This window comes from Doryrhamphus excisus, linkage group LG10 (genome assembly GCF_037039965.1).
Source record: "Doryrhamphus excisus strain RoL-2023G ecotype Guam linkage group LG10, RoL_Dexc_Guam_v1.1, whole genome shotgun sequence".
Taxonomy (NCBI): domain Eukaryota; kingdom Metazoa; phylum Chordata; class Actinopteri; order Syngnathiformes; family Syngnathidae; genus Doryrhamphus; species Doryrhamphus excisus.
Genome location: NC_136366.1, coordinates 9,321,842 through 9,338,958, shown reverse-complemented (window position 1 = coordinate 9,338,958; position 17,117 = coordinate 9,321,842). Strand labels below are relative to the sequence as shown.

General features: G+C 46.2%; 1 protein-coding gene across 1 annotated transcript in view; it reads right to left on the bottom strand.

Moving 5' to 3' along the window:
- LOC131103521 (uncharacterized) overlaps window positions 1-8,611 on the bottom strand; it is a 56,416-nt gene extending 47,805 nt beyond the window's left edge. Inside the window, exons 1-3 of the mRNA XM_058049858.2 lie at window positions 8,159-8,611; window positions 5,791-5,861; window positions 757-2,267 (exon numbers count right to left, since the gene is read on the bottom strand). Coding sequence (XP_057905841.2) covers window positions 757-2,267; window positions 5,791-5,861; window positions 8,159-8,211 — 1,635 coding nt within the window. The 5' untranslated portion in view covers window positions 8,212-8,611. The remainder of the gene's footprint in view (window positions 1-756; window positions 2,268-5,790; window positions 5,862-8,158) is intronic.
- Between the last annotated feature and the right edge of the window lie 8,506 nt (window positions 8,612-17,117).

The window sequence follows — 17,117 nt, the reverse complement described above, 5'->3', positions numbered from 1 at the left end:
GTCTTCTAAATGACACGTCACGTCAATCATTGTGGGCATCGCTACATGGATGAATCATACCACAATCTGTAATCTTGGCCAGCAAATAACAGGCCACAGCAAATATATAAGCACCATCTTGTGTGAGTTGATGACAAAAGGGAGCTTAAGATATACACATGACATGCAACCAAAACAACTTCTTTGTCACGACTTTGCCAGTAACAAGGACCTCGGTGTACAGGCTCGATGGAAATGAGTACTCACGCACTGAAATCTACGCTAAAGTTGTAAATGCATCTGTCTGCCTTGGTATTTATGCTCCAAGTGATATAGGACTTGACTTGCCTTTCCTGCTGAATGATTGTGTTTACTGACTGACTTGACCTCTGACCTGGCTTTGAAGGAGGGCCATGCGACCTCCGCTCGCACGGTATGACAGAGGAATCTGGTGCAAAGATGGCAAGGCGTCAGACCTGACACGTCACACCCAAACCTAAAGGCCTCAGAAGGCACAGAAGGAGCAAACCTGGGACAGGATTTCTAACCTGTGTGGGAAAGGAGGCAGAGCTATATTAACCTTCAGAGCCTATCTTTGCGGTCTAGACCAGACCAGAATGGACTGTGAGGTCCACCACTTAAACTAAACCATACAATCCCAACATCAAATCAGGCACGTTGCATGAATTTTGCCTGTCACTAATACGCGTAATACTTTTCACAAAGAATTCTCAATATTGTCAGTCTTTCTTTGCCATGCTTTCACCGGCTTCTTACCGAAGGGCCTGGTTCTCCTTTTTCTCCTCCAGGGCCAGCAAGCAGGGAGAACTGAGTCGGTGCCACTTCCCAGCTCTGGAAGCCGTCTGTGGCAGGTGATGTTACAAGATGATACGAAGGTCTGGTAGGCCGTGGGGTAACCGGGGCCTTGGTGGTTTTGGCTTGCTTGGTGGGCTTGGTGACCTGTTTGGGGTTTGGCTTGGCGGTTTTAGCAGTAGTCTTGGAGATGGTTGCTTTTGAGGGGTTCACTTTGGATACCGCTGGTTTAGACTGGGGTGCTTTGACAGGGTTTAACTTGGGTTTGGTAAGAGTGGCTTTGGATGGTGGAACTTTGGGCTTGGTGGGCGTTTTCTTGGCTGCGGTCGGTTGTGGTTTCTTTAGAGGTGGGTTTTGATCTGATAAAACATTGTCTGTTTTTTTCTTGGGAAATTTGGGGCGAGCGGTGACTGGGAAAGTAGGTTTCTTCTTCTTTTCCGTTACTACAATGTTCTTTTTGTCACCGCTTTGCGGAGTAGGCTTTTGGGAAGTAAGTTTGGATGATGTCGGACTTGTCATTTTAGAGGTGGCTGGTCTAGTAGCGGGTGGTTGGGTTGGGAGTACTGTGGTTCTGAGTGGAGCTGTGACAGTTTCAGTTCTGGCCTTGGTTGGAGGAGAGGGGAGGCCGAGCTGTGCCGTGACTGGCATTACCGTCGCCAGCAAAGGTGTAGGAGTGGTCCCAAGGGTGGGTTTTACTGTTTGGGTGGGGGCTACATATCTGACAGCAGAGGCAGCAGCTGCAACACTCCGAGCAAGATTTGGTGCAGCAGCCTTCTTGGCTGTTTCCCGGCCACCATGTTTAGGCGCAGCTGCAGATGATGCGTTGGCTGGTTGTGGTAAGATAGGCAGCAAGGGTGGAAGGTTAGGCCTGTATGTGTCGGCTTCCCTGCACTGTTTCTTAATGTACTTGCAGTAGTTGTGAGCTGCCTGGGCAGAAGGGATCAGGTCAAACTGGCAGATGGCTCCTTCAAAGTGCACTGAAGCTTGATGTTGGCTCGACCGCCCCAGCAGGAAGGAGTCCTGGCGCTCCGGGGCCGGTCCCTCCTCACTGTCCCACCCAAAGTCCGCATGAACACTCTGCTCTCCGCAGGAGGCATATAGAATCACTCTCTGTCCATTAATTCCCAACGCCAGCTGGTGCCACTGGCCGTCATGGGGTTCGTAGGGCAGTGCCACCGAAGTGTTTGGTCCCGTGTGGAGGACTAGACTGCCCGGAACAAGCTGCAAGCCCAGAAGAAGCTTCTTCTTCTCTGACAGCAAGGTGAAGAGGAAGGCACTGTTGACCCGGTGTGAGCTCACACTCAGAATCAGTGCTGCGTTGGTCCAGAATGTCGGCGGGAAGATGGAGTGCAGTGGACCTTCAATGTGTGCCTGCTGGTTGAGGATGATCCCAGATCTGAACGGAATGACCCCAGCTGGTACGGAGCGCGACGCCTTGTCTCCCTTAAGCCCCAACTTTTGGAGGATGTCCACATCTGCGTCAAAGAGAAATGGGTGTTAGAGGCACACTTTAACAAGAGGTTGATGTATTTATCATGTGTTTTTTTTTTATAATTTCATTTTACCTTGCACCTAACTCCCCCAAGTCAAATTAAAAGAATAGGACATGCCCTTACAGATGTCCAAACTCTGGCCTGGAAACACCTTGAGAGGCGCTGGGATTACTGTAGCTGGCTAAAGTTGCCAATGAGCGCAAAGTCTGGGCTTGCTCCCATGACCTGAACTCGGATAAGCGGTAGATTGATGAACAACAAGCCAAACATACCGTAAAACGGGGTTATAAGAGACGGCGGGGTAATAAGGGACAATTTTTAAATGTTTTAAATGTAATTCTGCCTTTTCATGTTAAACAGGAAGCTGCTTTGTGGGTTTTTTTTTTCTCAAAGAAGCATATATTCTTGAACATATGGTTCAAAAAATATTTTCCCGAAAATTGTCCCTTATTACCCCACCGTCCCTTATAACCCCATTTTACGGTACAGTCTATAATAAACATAATCTACATGGTCTCATACACGGCAGATACATTCAGGCAAGGAAGAAAAGCTGTCCAGAAATTGAACCTTAACTGTAGCATTCATTCATTCATTCATTTTCTACCGCTTTTTTTCCTCACGAGGGTCACGTGGGTGCTGGAGCCTATCCCAGCTGTCTTTGAGCGAGACGCGGGGTCCACCCTGGACTGATCGCCAGCCAATCACAGGGCACATATAGACAAACAACCATTCACACTCACATTCATACCTATGGACAATTTGGAGTCGCTAATTAACCTAGCATGTTTTTGGAATGTGGGAGGAAACCGGAGTACCCGGAGAAAACCCACGCATGCACGGGGAGAACATGCAAACTCCACACAGAGATTGCCGAGGGTGGAATTGAACCCTGGTCTCCTAGCTGTGAGGTCTGCGCGCTAACCACTCGACCTTAACTAGCAATTCAACAAAAATATTGTCAGACAGAAATAAACTTGCTAGTCTGAGGTCACAAAATTGCTTGTGTCCGCCGTCTACTGCAACTCCAAGCCAAACTAAATGACTAGACAAAAAAAGAACAATGATTGATTTTTTTTCATGATGGCCCTTTTAATGCCCACTGCACATACTTGCAAATCTCTTCCCTCATGGGGGATTTAACGGGTTTAACTAAATGTATGGGCTGTAGTCTTGGACCTACGAATAGTGCTGCTATTGCTTGGTGCCATATCCATTAAATTTAATGGACCTGAGGTCTCGTTTGTGGACGTTTTCGCCTCCTAAAGCAAAACAAAGTCTTTGTTTGAGGGTTTTTACGAGGTTAATAATCAGCATCACCTCCCGCATCTTTTTCCCCTTTTGACCCCGTCACCAATAAAGCGAGTCGGGCATGCAGAATCTGACCACAATCATCAAGCGAGTACGTCTGAAAGCGAAGAAAACACTTTTCAGAATTCCATTCAGCCATGACAGTGTTCAATGTTTCATCGCCGAGGGTCACGGCTTCTCTTTCAGCGTGAATTGTGATGTCAGACCCCCGGCCCCTCAACATCTTTTTTTGTCTGTGAGTTCCCTCTCTTTGACCTGACCTGCGATCATCGGGCCCTGTCTAATGGGGACATGTGTATGGTTAAAAAACAGGACAGAACTCGGACACCGGAAAGCAGGAAAGATGAGAGGATACAAAGCAGGATCCTAACATTTGCATTGCTTAGCTCGGTACAATGCAAGACTTGTTTAAGAAGGCTGGGGGGGGGGGCAGAGTTAGGAAAGTTTTGAAAAATGAGTCTGGAATGTAATCCTTCGAAGCACGGAGGGTTATCATGCAATAAGAAGAACAAACATTCTCTGTCAAATCTGGAATTATTGAGTGCAAATGATGCAGACACATCTCTTCACACAACATTGACCTCAAGCACAGTGAAAAGTCAGCAAGATGGAGTGTCTATAGGCAGCTATTTATGGTTTTTTTCCACTTTCTGTGCTTACCAAAAAACATTAGGGCTTTATAATATAGACTGAGTTGGGGTATAACATATACCAATCCACATTTTCCTGTCTGTGTGGTCTCCCCTGTGGTGTAAGACAACTGCACTTGGCAGCGAGACAGCTATTGCATTACATGTATCTTTGCTGCACATAGACTTCTGTTGTCTTTATTTGACTACCACTTTTATTATGACTGGGGCATACATTAGCCATATGGTTTTAGATGTACAGTGTGTTGCACAGATGTGACTACACACGCGCACGCACACACACACACAGAAACACAGATAGAAAGTAGTTGGCAACTGGCCATTTCTGATATTGGAAAGTGACTTCTGGGTATAATTCATCAAGACCAAAATTAAAAAGTTTTGATTAAAACACACGCAATATGAGACAAGTTTAGTGCCAAGACAAAATTCCACCTATCACTGTGCCAGGAATCCTGAGAGAGACCTGACAGAACACTGCTTCCTAACACGGCAATGTAAAATAGATTTTTCCCTCTGAAAACGTAACCTCGCCGTTGTGCTGATGGTGACTCATATCAGGTCAGGTGACCGGATGTCCTCTTTTCTGCAGACGTGAGAATTACAGAAAATGAATGGATGGTCTTCTTTTTCTGACTTAAAGACCAGGATTTTTAAATTGCTGGTGATTTCATCCACAGTGCTTGGTTTGATTCCATCCAAAACCCCAGATGGGAAGTAGCCTTACTATGACTCTCGCTACATCAGGGCTCGATGTATGAATTAATAAATGATCGCTGTTGTTACATGGCACGTCCGACACTAAATTTCCCCTCCCATTCTGTGTGGAAGTGGTAGGATTTTGGATTCTTACTTTGTCCTTCCTCCCCAATCTGGGGCTAACTAATTAGCTTGGTAGCTTACTATATGCTATGAGCGCCGGCCGTCCTGTAGCAATGCGTTGTAAACAATGATTAATAGGAGTGTGAAAGAGACCATAGGGGTGTTATTTCATGTCTAGAGGGCTCTAATAATTGTAAAAGGTTTTCTATGCTCAAAGGATTCAAATATTTCCTTATTAATATTGAATCCTACTTTGTGGAATTTGCTCTGTGTACAGTGTGAGTGAGTTAGGAGGATAATTTAGGTAAGATACGACTAATACCAAAAGTCGACATACATCACAGCCTAGGAACAGAACTCGTACATAACCTGAGGACCACCCCAGAACCACTGGTCGGGTCAGGTGACAAAACAGGTATAAACTCTAAGACAGGTATAAGACAGGATGGATTAGGGTCTGATCAAAACTTGTTTGTGTTCCATACAGACAAATCACATTACTTCCTCTTCTAGTGTTTGACACAGCGTTACCGTGCCATTCGGGCTCTTGAAAGGGACTTTGAGTATGAGACTCAACCTAATGTGCTTGGCTACAACCCCTGCCCCAATTCCCACTGCTATGTGCTCATGTGCTTGTGCAACAATCAGCGGGTTTAACAATAAATGTGAAAGGGAGGCGTGAGACAGCCAGGGACGGATGCAGCCGGATGCAAAGGTCTTACCTTCAAAGTGTACTTGCGTAAGTCCCAGGTAACAAGTACAGTATAGAACGGTGCAGAGCAATAGGGCTCTCCTATGAATGAAACAGAGAGAGGAGCTTGTTAGAAGGTGTCACACGGTGAAAGCGATCCAACATTGCATTTTGGCTTCTGCCACTGGGGGGCTCCACCGACAACCAGCATCGCTCCTCCAAAGATGGATTTAAGGAATACTGATAATTATACGGAACATTTATTTTCATCATGGTTTCCAATAACACCAAAACCCAGCTACCGCTTCTACATGAAAAACAACACTCAAGTTGTAAGTCAAAAAGCAAAAAGACATACAAAAAAAACCCAGCGGAGCACTTCTCAAATTGTGGGTTTGTAAGACAGAAATACTACACTTGATCCCATCAGCCGTCATCCCAAAAATAACAACGCACACACGCAGGGCTGAAAACCAGGAGAAGTAGTCCCCCCCCCCCCCCCCCCCCCAACAGCCTTGCCACATCCGGGTGTGCAGACAGACTGAGAGCTCGTGGGGGATCGGGATCTGGTGACAGGGCGGGAGAGCCACTGTTTACCACCGTAGGTCTCACACACTCACACACACACACACACACACACTGGAGGAGGAAATGTGCATAGCAGCTGTGGCAGACGCTGGCCTCCAAGTACACATGTGGGAAAGACGATGATTGTTGTATGTTTACATGCACAAATCGTGGCTAATCAGGCTTAATTCCAATCATGTGACTCCTTGGGATTGTGCGACTTGGGAGCATGCAAGAAGGTTCCTTCTCATTTTGAAACCACGAGGGGTGTTTACGGCCCGTTTTCCTCCATCAGCTACTCGAAAGAGAAAGTTGGCAGGCAATCATTTAGGTTTCAGTGGCGGCTGTAAAAGTGGTCGGCTGCTGAAAATGAATCTATGTGTGGTTTTAACTCTGCAACCGTGAGCTGCGAGACCTCTCAGATAAGCTGAGTGGACAAAACACAAGGCAAGAAGATCTCCCCATCTGTCATCTGTTAAATCAGAAAGTCCAACATGCTACATATGCTACAAAAGCACAGTGGGAAATGGAAACTGCGGAACCAAGTGGGCTTGTTTTGACATTGACAAGACGGTCCCTGGTTCGAGTCCAGCTTGGACCTCACTGTGTGGAGTTTGCATGTTTTCCCCAAAGCTTGCAGTGTTTTTTTTTTTTGTTTTCTCTCCGTGCTTTGGTTTCTGCCACAGACAAAATATGCTTGGTTATTTTGAGCCTTGACCAAGGTGCTGATACAAGCTACTCCAGTGCAGAACTAAAGTGTCAAAGGGCCTAATACTGGACTGGTGGACCAAGAGAGCCACAGGTCCAAAAGTTGATAAATCAAGCTAAGCCACTTCAAATACAAAGAATACATTGAAACTACATTGAATTGAAAATAATGATAATAACATCCACAATCTACAGTACATCACCACATCTCACATCCTCTCTTCCTGCTTCATTCATGCCTCTCCCTGTGGATGCGGTGTGTTTTTGCCATCACTCTCTCATTCCGGATGATCTCCCTTTCCAAAAAAAAAAAACCCAGCATACCCCTCCACCCCCGTACCATCTCTAAAACAGCAGCTAGTTAAATGTTAAAGGGCCACAAGACACAAGAGATGCTCGCGAGCCTCACACAGTCAGTCATTCCCTGGAAGGATTTTTCCCAAAGGTGATCCCGCTGCCCTGTTAGCTCACACACACACACACACATAGTGGAAAATTCCTATGGATGAGTCGGCACTAAGAGGAGTTGATGAGGGTTACAACAGGCTTTTTATCTCCTCACTAAGGCTGTTTACTCAACCAACTATTCCTGCTTAAGAACATTATTTAGAATTTGCCTTGCTGTGGTGATACTGCACGTGTTTCACTGTGGGATCATCCTCAAAATATTGATTTCCCGGGTGATTGACATCTGCCTGAAATGTGATGACTGATGTACACAAACACAACCATGCAATTAAAAAAAAAAAAAATAAAAAGACAAACTTGGATGGACACTTTGTCACCGTGACTGGTTGCTTTTGGTGACTACTGACTCAAAATAAGAAATTATCATTTCAACTCTTTGGATAATGAATTGTAATTAGCAGGGATTTTGTTTTTTAATTTAAAGTGTTGGATGCTTATTTGCTGTGCAATTTTGACTGAATGTTTGGGGGACAATTTGCACTGATGAAGTAATCTAATCAAAGGAATTGAATACATAGCCCACGCATTAAAGAGTGTGAAGTGTGAGCAACCAACTTAGTTGTCAAGTGAAATGGCAGCCATCCCAGGTGTAACACCTGCCCACCCACCAAAATCACATCATATAAAAGCAAAACACAAAGCGTGAAATAACTTACTTTGTGTCTAGATGAGAGGTTTTGCAATCTCTCCTTTGGGTGCCTAAATTCATTTGTATTCATTTGTCCTGGCAGTCAAAAACCTGATCCGTCAATCACAGCGTGACTCCTTGGCGAGGGCGGGCACAAGACACCGGTGGCCGCTCACACATCTGAAAAGCTCGGGGTGAAGCTCCGGGAAGGACAACGCATGTTGACTTATAGCCTGTCAAGCCCGACATAAAATCCTGGTGGACTTGATGTTTGGACACAGAGTCTCCCCGCTGGCGTGCGTGTGGATATTCCCCAGTGTTTCATTCATTTAGGCTTATCCGGAGTGAGGGACGGTGCGGCGGGTGGAGGGTGCCGGGGTTCGGTCGGAGGTGGCGACGGAGTAAGGAGGCTTGCTTCCATCCCTTTCCCTTTTAAGTGGGCTCTCCTGCAGCCGCTGAAGCTGTCGGGTGTCGGGTTACACGCCCAGCGGTGTCAGGCTGCTACTGCACGCCCTGCTTCTCCATCGGGGGGGTTGGCCTCTTGGGGTTCACCTTCCAAAAAAGAAAAACCTCAAATCAGATGACTGACGGACACCACGGCGGCTGAACCTCGCAGAAAATGGCTGGCAAAAGTCAGCCCTGCAAGAGACACACATTTGTACAAAAAAGACTGGAATTTACGTGTCAAACACTGCTCACTCAAAGTGACAAATCTATTGGTGATGCCAGGATATTTCTTTTTATTCTCCTTCGTGCATCAATCTAATCTAATCTAATATGATATGATATGATATGATATGATATGATATGATATGATATGATATGATATGATATGATATGATATGATATAATATAACATAACAGGCATTCCATGGCTGAGACGGGAGGTGGACATGCTATGGCTGAGACAGGCATAACATGGCTGAGACGGGAGGTGGACATGCCATGGCTGAGACAGAGACGGGCATGCCATGGCTGAGATGGGAGGTGGACATGCCATGGCTGAGACAGAGATGGGCATGCCATGGCTGAGATGGGAGGTGGACATGCCATGGCTGAGACAGAGATGGGCATGCCATGGCTGAGATGGGCATGCCATGGCTGAGACAGAGACGGACATGCCATGGCTGAGACAGGCATGCCATGGCTGAGACGGGAGGTGGACATGCCATGGCTGAGACGAGCATTCCATGGCTGAGACGGGGGAGACGGGCATGCCATGGCTGAGATGAGCATGCCATGGCTGAGACAGGCATTCCATGGCTGAGACGGGAGGTGGACATGCCATGGCTGAGACGGGCATAACATGGCTGAGACGGGAGGTGGACATGCCATGGCTGAGACGGGCATAACATGGCTGAGACGGGCATAACATGGCTGAGACGGGAGGTGGACATGCCATGGCTGAGACGGGCATGCCATGGCTGAGACGGGCATTCCATGGCTGAGATGGGAGGTGGACGTGCCATGGCTGAGACGGGCATAACATGGCCGAGACGGGAGGTGGACATGCCATGGCTGAGACAGAGATGGGCATGCCATGGCTGAGATGGGCATGCCATGGCTGAGACAGAGACGGACATGCCATGGCTGAGACAGGCATGCCATGGCTGAGACGGGAGGTGGACATGCCATGGCTGAGACGAGCATTCCATGGCTGAGACGGGGGAGACGGGCATGCCATGGCTGAGATGAGCATGCCATGGCTGAGACAGGCATTCCATGGCTGAGACGGGAGGTGGACATGCTATGGCTGAGACGGGCATAACATGGCTGAGACGGGAGGTGGACATGCCATGGCTGAGACGGGCATGCCATGGCTGAGACAGAGACGGACATGCCATGGCTGAGACTGAATGAAAAAAAGATCTGCCCTTGCTCTGTGTGGAAGTGGTACATTTTTGCCTTCTTTCATTAAAAGTACCCTTTTTCACCAAAAGCACCATCTGCTGGATGTCCCCAGCTTACTTAAACATTTGTCCATTTGTGTTCCTTGAGTGCAACATCCACCTTGTGACAGCAGTTTCAGTCACGGCGTAAATGGAACGTAAATGGAGAGCTTTCAGAGGATGCTGCTCCTGGATCAGCTTCCATCACGTTAAGAGGGTCACGGCCGGGTGCTGGTGCGAACTTCGAATCCACGAGTCATGATTCAAGATGTCTTGTCAATGCCTGTGCCTTATTCACACATAAAAATTACCTTTGCTTGGAAGTGGACACACCTCAGCCCCCCCAAAATTGTGTGTTTTAATGCAATAACATTAAACTGAAGCGGTAAAATGGGCAATTTGGGAAATGTGCTGATCAAGCTTATGCTCTGTACTTAGTAGAGGTGCTAAAAAGAGCGGCAGAGATAAACCTGACTTATTTTGGACAGTGTGTGTCCACTCTAGTGACCTCTGTGCTGTTTAGCCTTAGGCTGTGGGTCAGTCCAGTCTTAATGGATACAAGTCATTAGCATGCTTTTTTTTTACAATGGCCTTCACACACGCTGTGCCTTGAGTTTGAGCCGTGGTCACCACCCGATCCTCCCATGCACTTCCAATGAGCCACGGCGACTCTGCCCCCATTTTGGTCCAAATTACAAACTCTGCGCTTGCCGGTGCGCTCGCTGCCACCCCTTAAAGCTGCTTAATTATGGTCATTGGCACCAAGTCTGAAAGCTCCCTTTATCCCCCCCCCCCTCCACGCTCCAGAAATAGGCTCTGCCGAAGCACACAGGCAGCCCAGATCAAACACTCCCATAGGGAAGGGGTCATTACTGGTGCGCAGGGCGGACACAGCCCAGTGGGTACCAGGCCACGCCTTCAGCCTAAATTGCAGAGCGGGCCCGAGCAAGGACACAAGTGTGCTCTTTGATGCATTGCGAGGACGTACGCTGTTTGGACAACAATGTTTACCGTTCGCTCGCCGTACGCTAGCACAAACAGCCGGGGTTGTGTTCCGAAAGCTGGGTGCAGTCATGTTTCTCATGGTTTATATTTATCTGGGTGTCACTACCATTACATAAGTAGCATGTTTCAAATGAGTTCCAGAAGCCAAAGCCTTCATAAGCAGTGTTTTTAGTCCAAAACATTCAATTAGATCACCTACTATACATAATTTAAAGGGGTGGTTCTAGAAGAAGGTTCCGGTTGGGTCCTGCAGGTTCAAATCTCAACTTGTCTACTGCTGTTTAGTGTATTACCGCATGGAATGCATCAGTTGGAAGTAGACACGCTAATGGGTCTGTCATAGCGGTGTCCGGCATGTCAGGGAATGAGGTCTACCAATGTCACTTCACCCAGCTATCATCATTTTACACTTGCCCCCCCGGAAACCCTAAAACTCACTCACATGACATGCCACCAATGTACTGTAACCTGCCTGGTTGAGCTTGAACTATTGAACTGGTTGGGAATGGAATATTTCCCCTCTGCTATCAACAAGCCCCCAACATTCATTAATTCATTCATTTTCTACCGCTTTTCCTCACGAGGGTCGCGGGGAGTGCTGGAGCCTATCCCAGCTGTCTTCAGGTGAGAGGCGGGGTACACCCTGGACCAGTCGCCAGCCAATCACAGGGCACATATAGACAAACAACCATTCACACTCACATTCATACCTATGGACAATTTGGAGTCGCCGATTAACCTAGCATGTTTTTGGAATGTGGGAGGAAACCGGAGTACCCGGAGAAAACCCACGCATGCACGGGGAGAACATGCAAACTCCACACAGAGATGGCCGAGGGTGGAGTTGAACCCTGGTCTCCTAGCTGTGAGGTCTGCGTGCTAACCACTCGATCGCCATGCCACCAGCCTCCAAACATGTCTTGTTCAAAACAGTAGGAACATATGCCATCCCTCGGTTCATAACAGAGAGACTTTGTGACATCCTTCTGCTTGTTGACAGCGGAGGGAAAATATTCCATTCCTAACAGACTCAATGCCTGGGTGGAACAAGGGGCTGGCTGTCTTTTTCACAACAAGGGACTAACACGTGGGCAACAGATCAGATCACTTGTCTTTTTATTTATTTCTTTTTTATGTTCTATGCCTTACGGTAGCGATGCATATTTAATGAACGTTTAGCGAGAATGCGCCCCCTGCAAGTGGTCACATTTTCTAGTAATCTAAGAAGTGATGAAATACAAGCCAGAGTTGACAAAAAAAATGCTGTATACTTTTACTCAAGTCACATTCTATTGGTGTTGGGCTTTTTTTTACTGTATTATATTTCTGGCTAGGAGATGTGGGATGGCCATAAAAGCTCTGTGGTCAAGTAAAGCTCATCCATGTTGGACCCCCCCCCCCTTTTTGTGAATGCATCCCCATAAAAACACAACCTCAGAAGCCTGAAAGCCACTGCCATGTGTGAAAGTGAAGTGGAAGTCTGGCAGAGCTTAACAAACACAAATGAACATTTCAAATAAGCAAATAGTCAACAAGGTCCAAAACTCATCTGTGTATTTCACACAAACTCTGCTTTGTATGTTGCGGACACTTTTGCTTCAGGCTAGTCAGGTTTTTCGAGCCTGCCCCCAAAAGCGCTGGTGGGTTTTTTTTGCATGTTTTTTTTCCTGGTATTATTATGAGACAAGAACATACTTATTATGGTTGTGGCACTGCTGTTGGGTGGCTTTCGGCGCTGGTGTGTCAGCACTGGGAATGCTTGCGGTGGAGGAATGACAGGGCTGGAAAGTGGGACGGCGATCGGGGAGGAAAGGAAAAGATTTAGTCTAAAAAAACGACACTAAAGACTTGATAGAAATGTTAAAAGGAAAAGGTACTAAAATGCGACTGAAGGGAAGTCACATGACCATCTCCCGCCGCATCAGGAAAGTTGCTGATGCACCTGTAAGGGGAAAGTACAAAACCACAGGGGCAGCATTCCTGGTCTTGTGTGCAGCGAGAGACACGCCATTGTCTGCTTGACCGCCACCATCCGGTAACCTCTGTCACCCGCCCAGCATGAAAACACACCTACACACTGACTGTCTTAACTACTGATTTGTCGCATGATGGCGCCTTGGTTTTGGTAATCATATCTTCTCAAAACATGTCCTTTTGTAACACATGTAAAACATGCACATTATGTAGCGTTATGAGTATTAGAGTTATGGAAAAAAGTCATAATTAGAAGAAGAAAATTTGCAAGAGGAAAGTTGAAATGGTTGGAAATTTAAAAAACTGCAGAAATGAAAAAAAAACCCAATAAAGAGTAAAAATTTTACAATAAAATCATACAATTATGAGGAAAAATAATGTCATTTTCATAGCATAATTATATAACTATGATTTAAAACATTTCTAAAATGACAGGAATAAAGTAATCTTTTAAAGATATTATCCATCCATCCATTTCCTATGCTGCTTATCCTCACTAGGGTCGCGGGTATGCTGGAGCCTATCCCAGCTGTCTTCGGGCGAGAGGCGGGGTACACCCTGGACTGGTCGTTTTTATTATATTTTCTATGCTATGCTAACCTTTTTCATCCTTGTCTGTGTGGCTGTAAGCCCTTCATTTGTAATGTTCCGATGTAGGCCGTCTTTCATTTGATTTTTTAAAATCCTACAATAAAAAATTTGTACTTGGGACAGAAAGTGAAAGAAAAAAGGCCAAACCAAAGTGGGGATTGCTATGATTTGTTGCATGATGGCGCCTTGGTTTTGGTAATCATGTCTTCTCAAAACATGTCCTTTTGAAACACATGTAATACATGCACATTATGTAGAGTTGTGAGTATTAGAGTTATGGAAAAAAGTCATAATTAGAAGAAGAAAATTTGCAAGAGGAAAGTTGAAATGGTTGGAAATTTAAAAAACTGCAGAAATGAAAAAAAAACCAATAAAGAGTCAAAATTTTACAATAAAATCATACAATTATGAGGAAAAATAATGTCATTTTCATAGCATAATTTAAAAAATAACTTGGGGAAAATTTCTAAAATGACAGGAATAAAGTATTTTTTTAAAAATATTATCCATCCATCCATTTCCTATGATGCTTATCCTCACTAGGGTCGCGGGTATGCTGGAGCCTATCCCAGCTGGCTTTGGGAGAGAGGCGGGGTACACCCTGTACTGGTCGTTTTTATTATATTTTCTATGCTATGCTAACCTTTTTCATCCTTGTCTGTGTGGCTGTAAGCCCTTCATTTGTAATGTTCCGATGTAGGCCGTCTTTCATTTGATTTTTTTAAATCCTACAATAAAAAATGTGTACTTGGGACAGAAAGTGAAAGAAAAAAAGGCCAAACCAAAGTGGGGATTGCTATGATATGCTTTGATGTGATACCATTTGCAGAGGAATTGTAATCTCCGCTGGAGTATGTAACAGCGGTGCTGCAGACACATATTTGGCTTGCAAGGAAGAGCATTGACAAACGAGCAAGCTGGCAGCATCTAAAAGGCCGAAACACACACGGAAGTTAGCGCACACCTGTACGAGTGTCAGCACAGGAGATGTAGTGTGTGGACACATAGCAAAGGGTGTGTGCTCAGCTTGCTGTTTCTGTGTGTTCTGCGCTCTGTGAAATTCCACCCCCGGAGGCCCCTCCCACTGTAAACCAATGTCTAATTCAGCGTGCGGCGGTGTGAAATCATGCTTTTAACATGCCGTTCATTTCCCTTACTTTTTTTTTTTTTTTACTCTTATTGACTTGGAAATGGTCCACCAGTGAGTGGAATGATTGAAACATCAGTGGCGAGTGAAAGCGGCGCCCTCTGGCTTCACATCAGTGACCAGATTCCAGCCATGCCTTCTCTAAAAGGACTTCATTATGCTCTCAGAATATAGACTAGACAAATATTTGGCTTGGTCATTATGATGCTGTCGCCACTCCCCCCGTGGACGCAAGTCACCCCCCCCCCCCCTCCAAAAAAAGCGGAAAGAGAGGAAGGCCGAGATCTTGAAGAAACATGAATCCTTGCATGTTATTGGAGCGCCCAAGTGAACAAAATGCCGATTTATGACAATAGCAGCAGGATGTTGGCACAAGATGATCCGCCCTCTTGGGGAAGCAGTGATGGGCTCGCTCCTGTGCCGCCATCATTCTGACATAATTCAGAAGTGGTCAGGAAGTGTGACTCCCTCAGACCCCCACATCCCTCCGAACAGATGGTCTTTCATTCGGATGTCTCACATACTCCCCTCTCTGCCCTCACTCCCACCTTCCTACACACACACTACTACTATCCCGGATTCCACCAATCACCATCCAGACACCCCCCCCCCCTTGCCCTTCATGAGGAGGTCTTTGTATTTAACTTTAAGATAGTTGCTGAGGAAAGTTGTACTTCCAGATTGGAGGAAATAGTGCTGCACTTCAGTCACTTCTTGAGCACATTACAAACGACTCAGCCTGTCATTCATCAAGGAAATACTGTGGCTTGCCTTGTTGGGGGTTTGGACACCCTCAAGATCAGTTTTGTGGTCAAATGTGGCCCATTATTAATTCATTCATTCATTCATTTTCTACCGCTTTTCCTCACGAGGGTTGCGGGGGGTGCTGGAGCCTATCCCGGCTGTCTTTGGGTGAGAGGCGGGGTACACCCTGGACTGGTCGCCAGCCCATCCCAGGGCACATATAGACAAACAACCATTCACACTCACATTCATACCTATGGACAATTTGGAGTGGCCAATTAACCTAGCATGTTTTTGGAATGTGGGAGTAAACCGGAGTACCCGGAGAAAACCCACGCATGCACGGGGAGAACATGCAAAAGAGATGCCTGAGGGTGGAATTGAACTCGGGTCTCCAAGCTGTGAGGTCTCCCGCCGTGCAGCCATCGATTATTTGTAAAAAAAAAAAAAAAAAATGCACATTTGAGCTGATTTGATTTTTTTTTTGCCTAAACTGTGTGGCCTGCGCCCTAACCACTCATCCGCCGGGCAGCCTTAACTCATTCAATCCCAGATATTTTCAGTACTGGCTATTTTCGACTGTTTTGACTGATCTTTCACGACACACAGAATATTGTGTTCGATGGCTATATCACGGGGCGGCACGGCGGTCTAGTGGTTAGCCTCACAGCTAGGACACCAGGGTTCAATTCCACCCTCGGCCATCTCTGTGTGGAGTTTGCATGTTCTCCCCGTGCATGCGTGGGTTTTCTCCGGGTACTCCGGTTTCCTCCCACATTCCAAAAACATGCTAGGTTAATTGGCCACTCCAAATTGTCCATAGGTATGAATGTGAGTGTGAATGGTTGTTTGTCTATATGTGCCCTATGATTGGCTGGCGACCAGTCCAGGGTGTACCCCGCCTCACGCCCGAAGACAGCTCGGATAGGCTCCAGCAACCCCCCGTGACCCTTGTGAGGAAAAAGCGGTAGAAAATGAATGAATGAATGGCTATATCACCATAGCCAAAAGAAAGATAATACTCCTGAGATAAGATGAGACTTCCCCATACGAACCATCATAGATATTTGCTGATGTAGTCCTGATTGTTTCTGTTGCCTTTTTTTTTTATCCCCCTTTCTTTGTTCTTCTTTCTTTGTTCTTCTTTTCTATCCCCTCCTGCTCCAATCTGGCTGCTCCAAATTAAGCATAACAAAAAAACGTCAAATAAAGCCAAATAATATTCCATATACCAGGGAAGGGATTACACTTTTCTCCGACAGAAGCTTAACAACCAAGATCCACCCATAAGTCATTATTTTCAGCGTGAACACTAACATGTGTGTCCAAGCACATATTGAACTAACTGCTAAGTAGTACAGCAAAGTATCCTGCTCGCTGTGCCTGCATGGGAATGACTTTCAGATGCTGATGATAGTAGCAACATCCCACTCCAGGAAATTGGACATTTTTCCTTTTGACGGGCTCTCTGTCCACAGCAGTAACATAACTTCCACGTCTGGACTGTAACACAAGACACTTGCAGCGGTGTATCTACTACCTTTATACACTTTACTGTACCGCTGGACTGTCCTAAAACTTGCATTGCATCTTTCACTTCCTCAGTTAAGACTCCATCCTTGCCTCCAAGCTCTCCT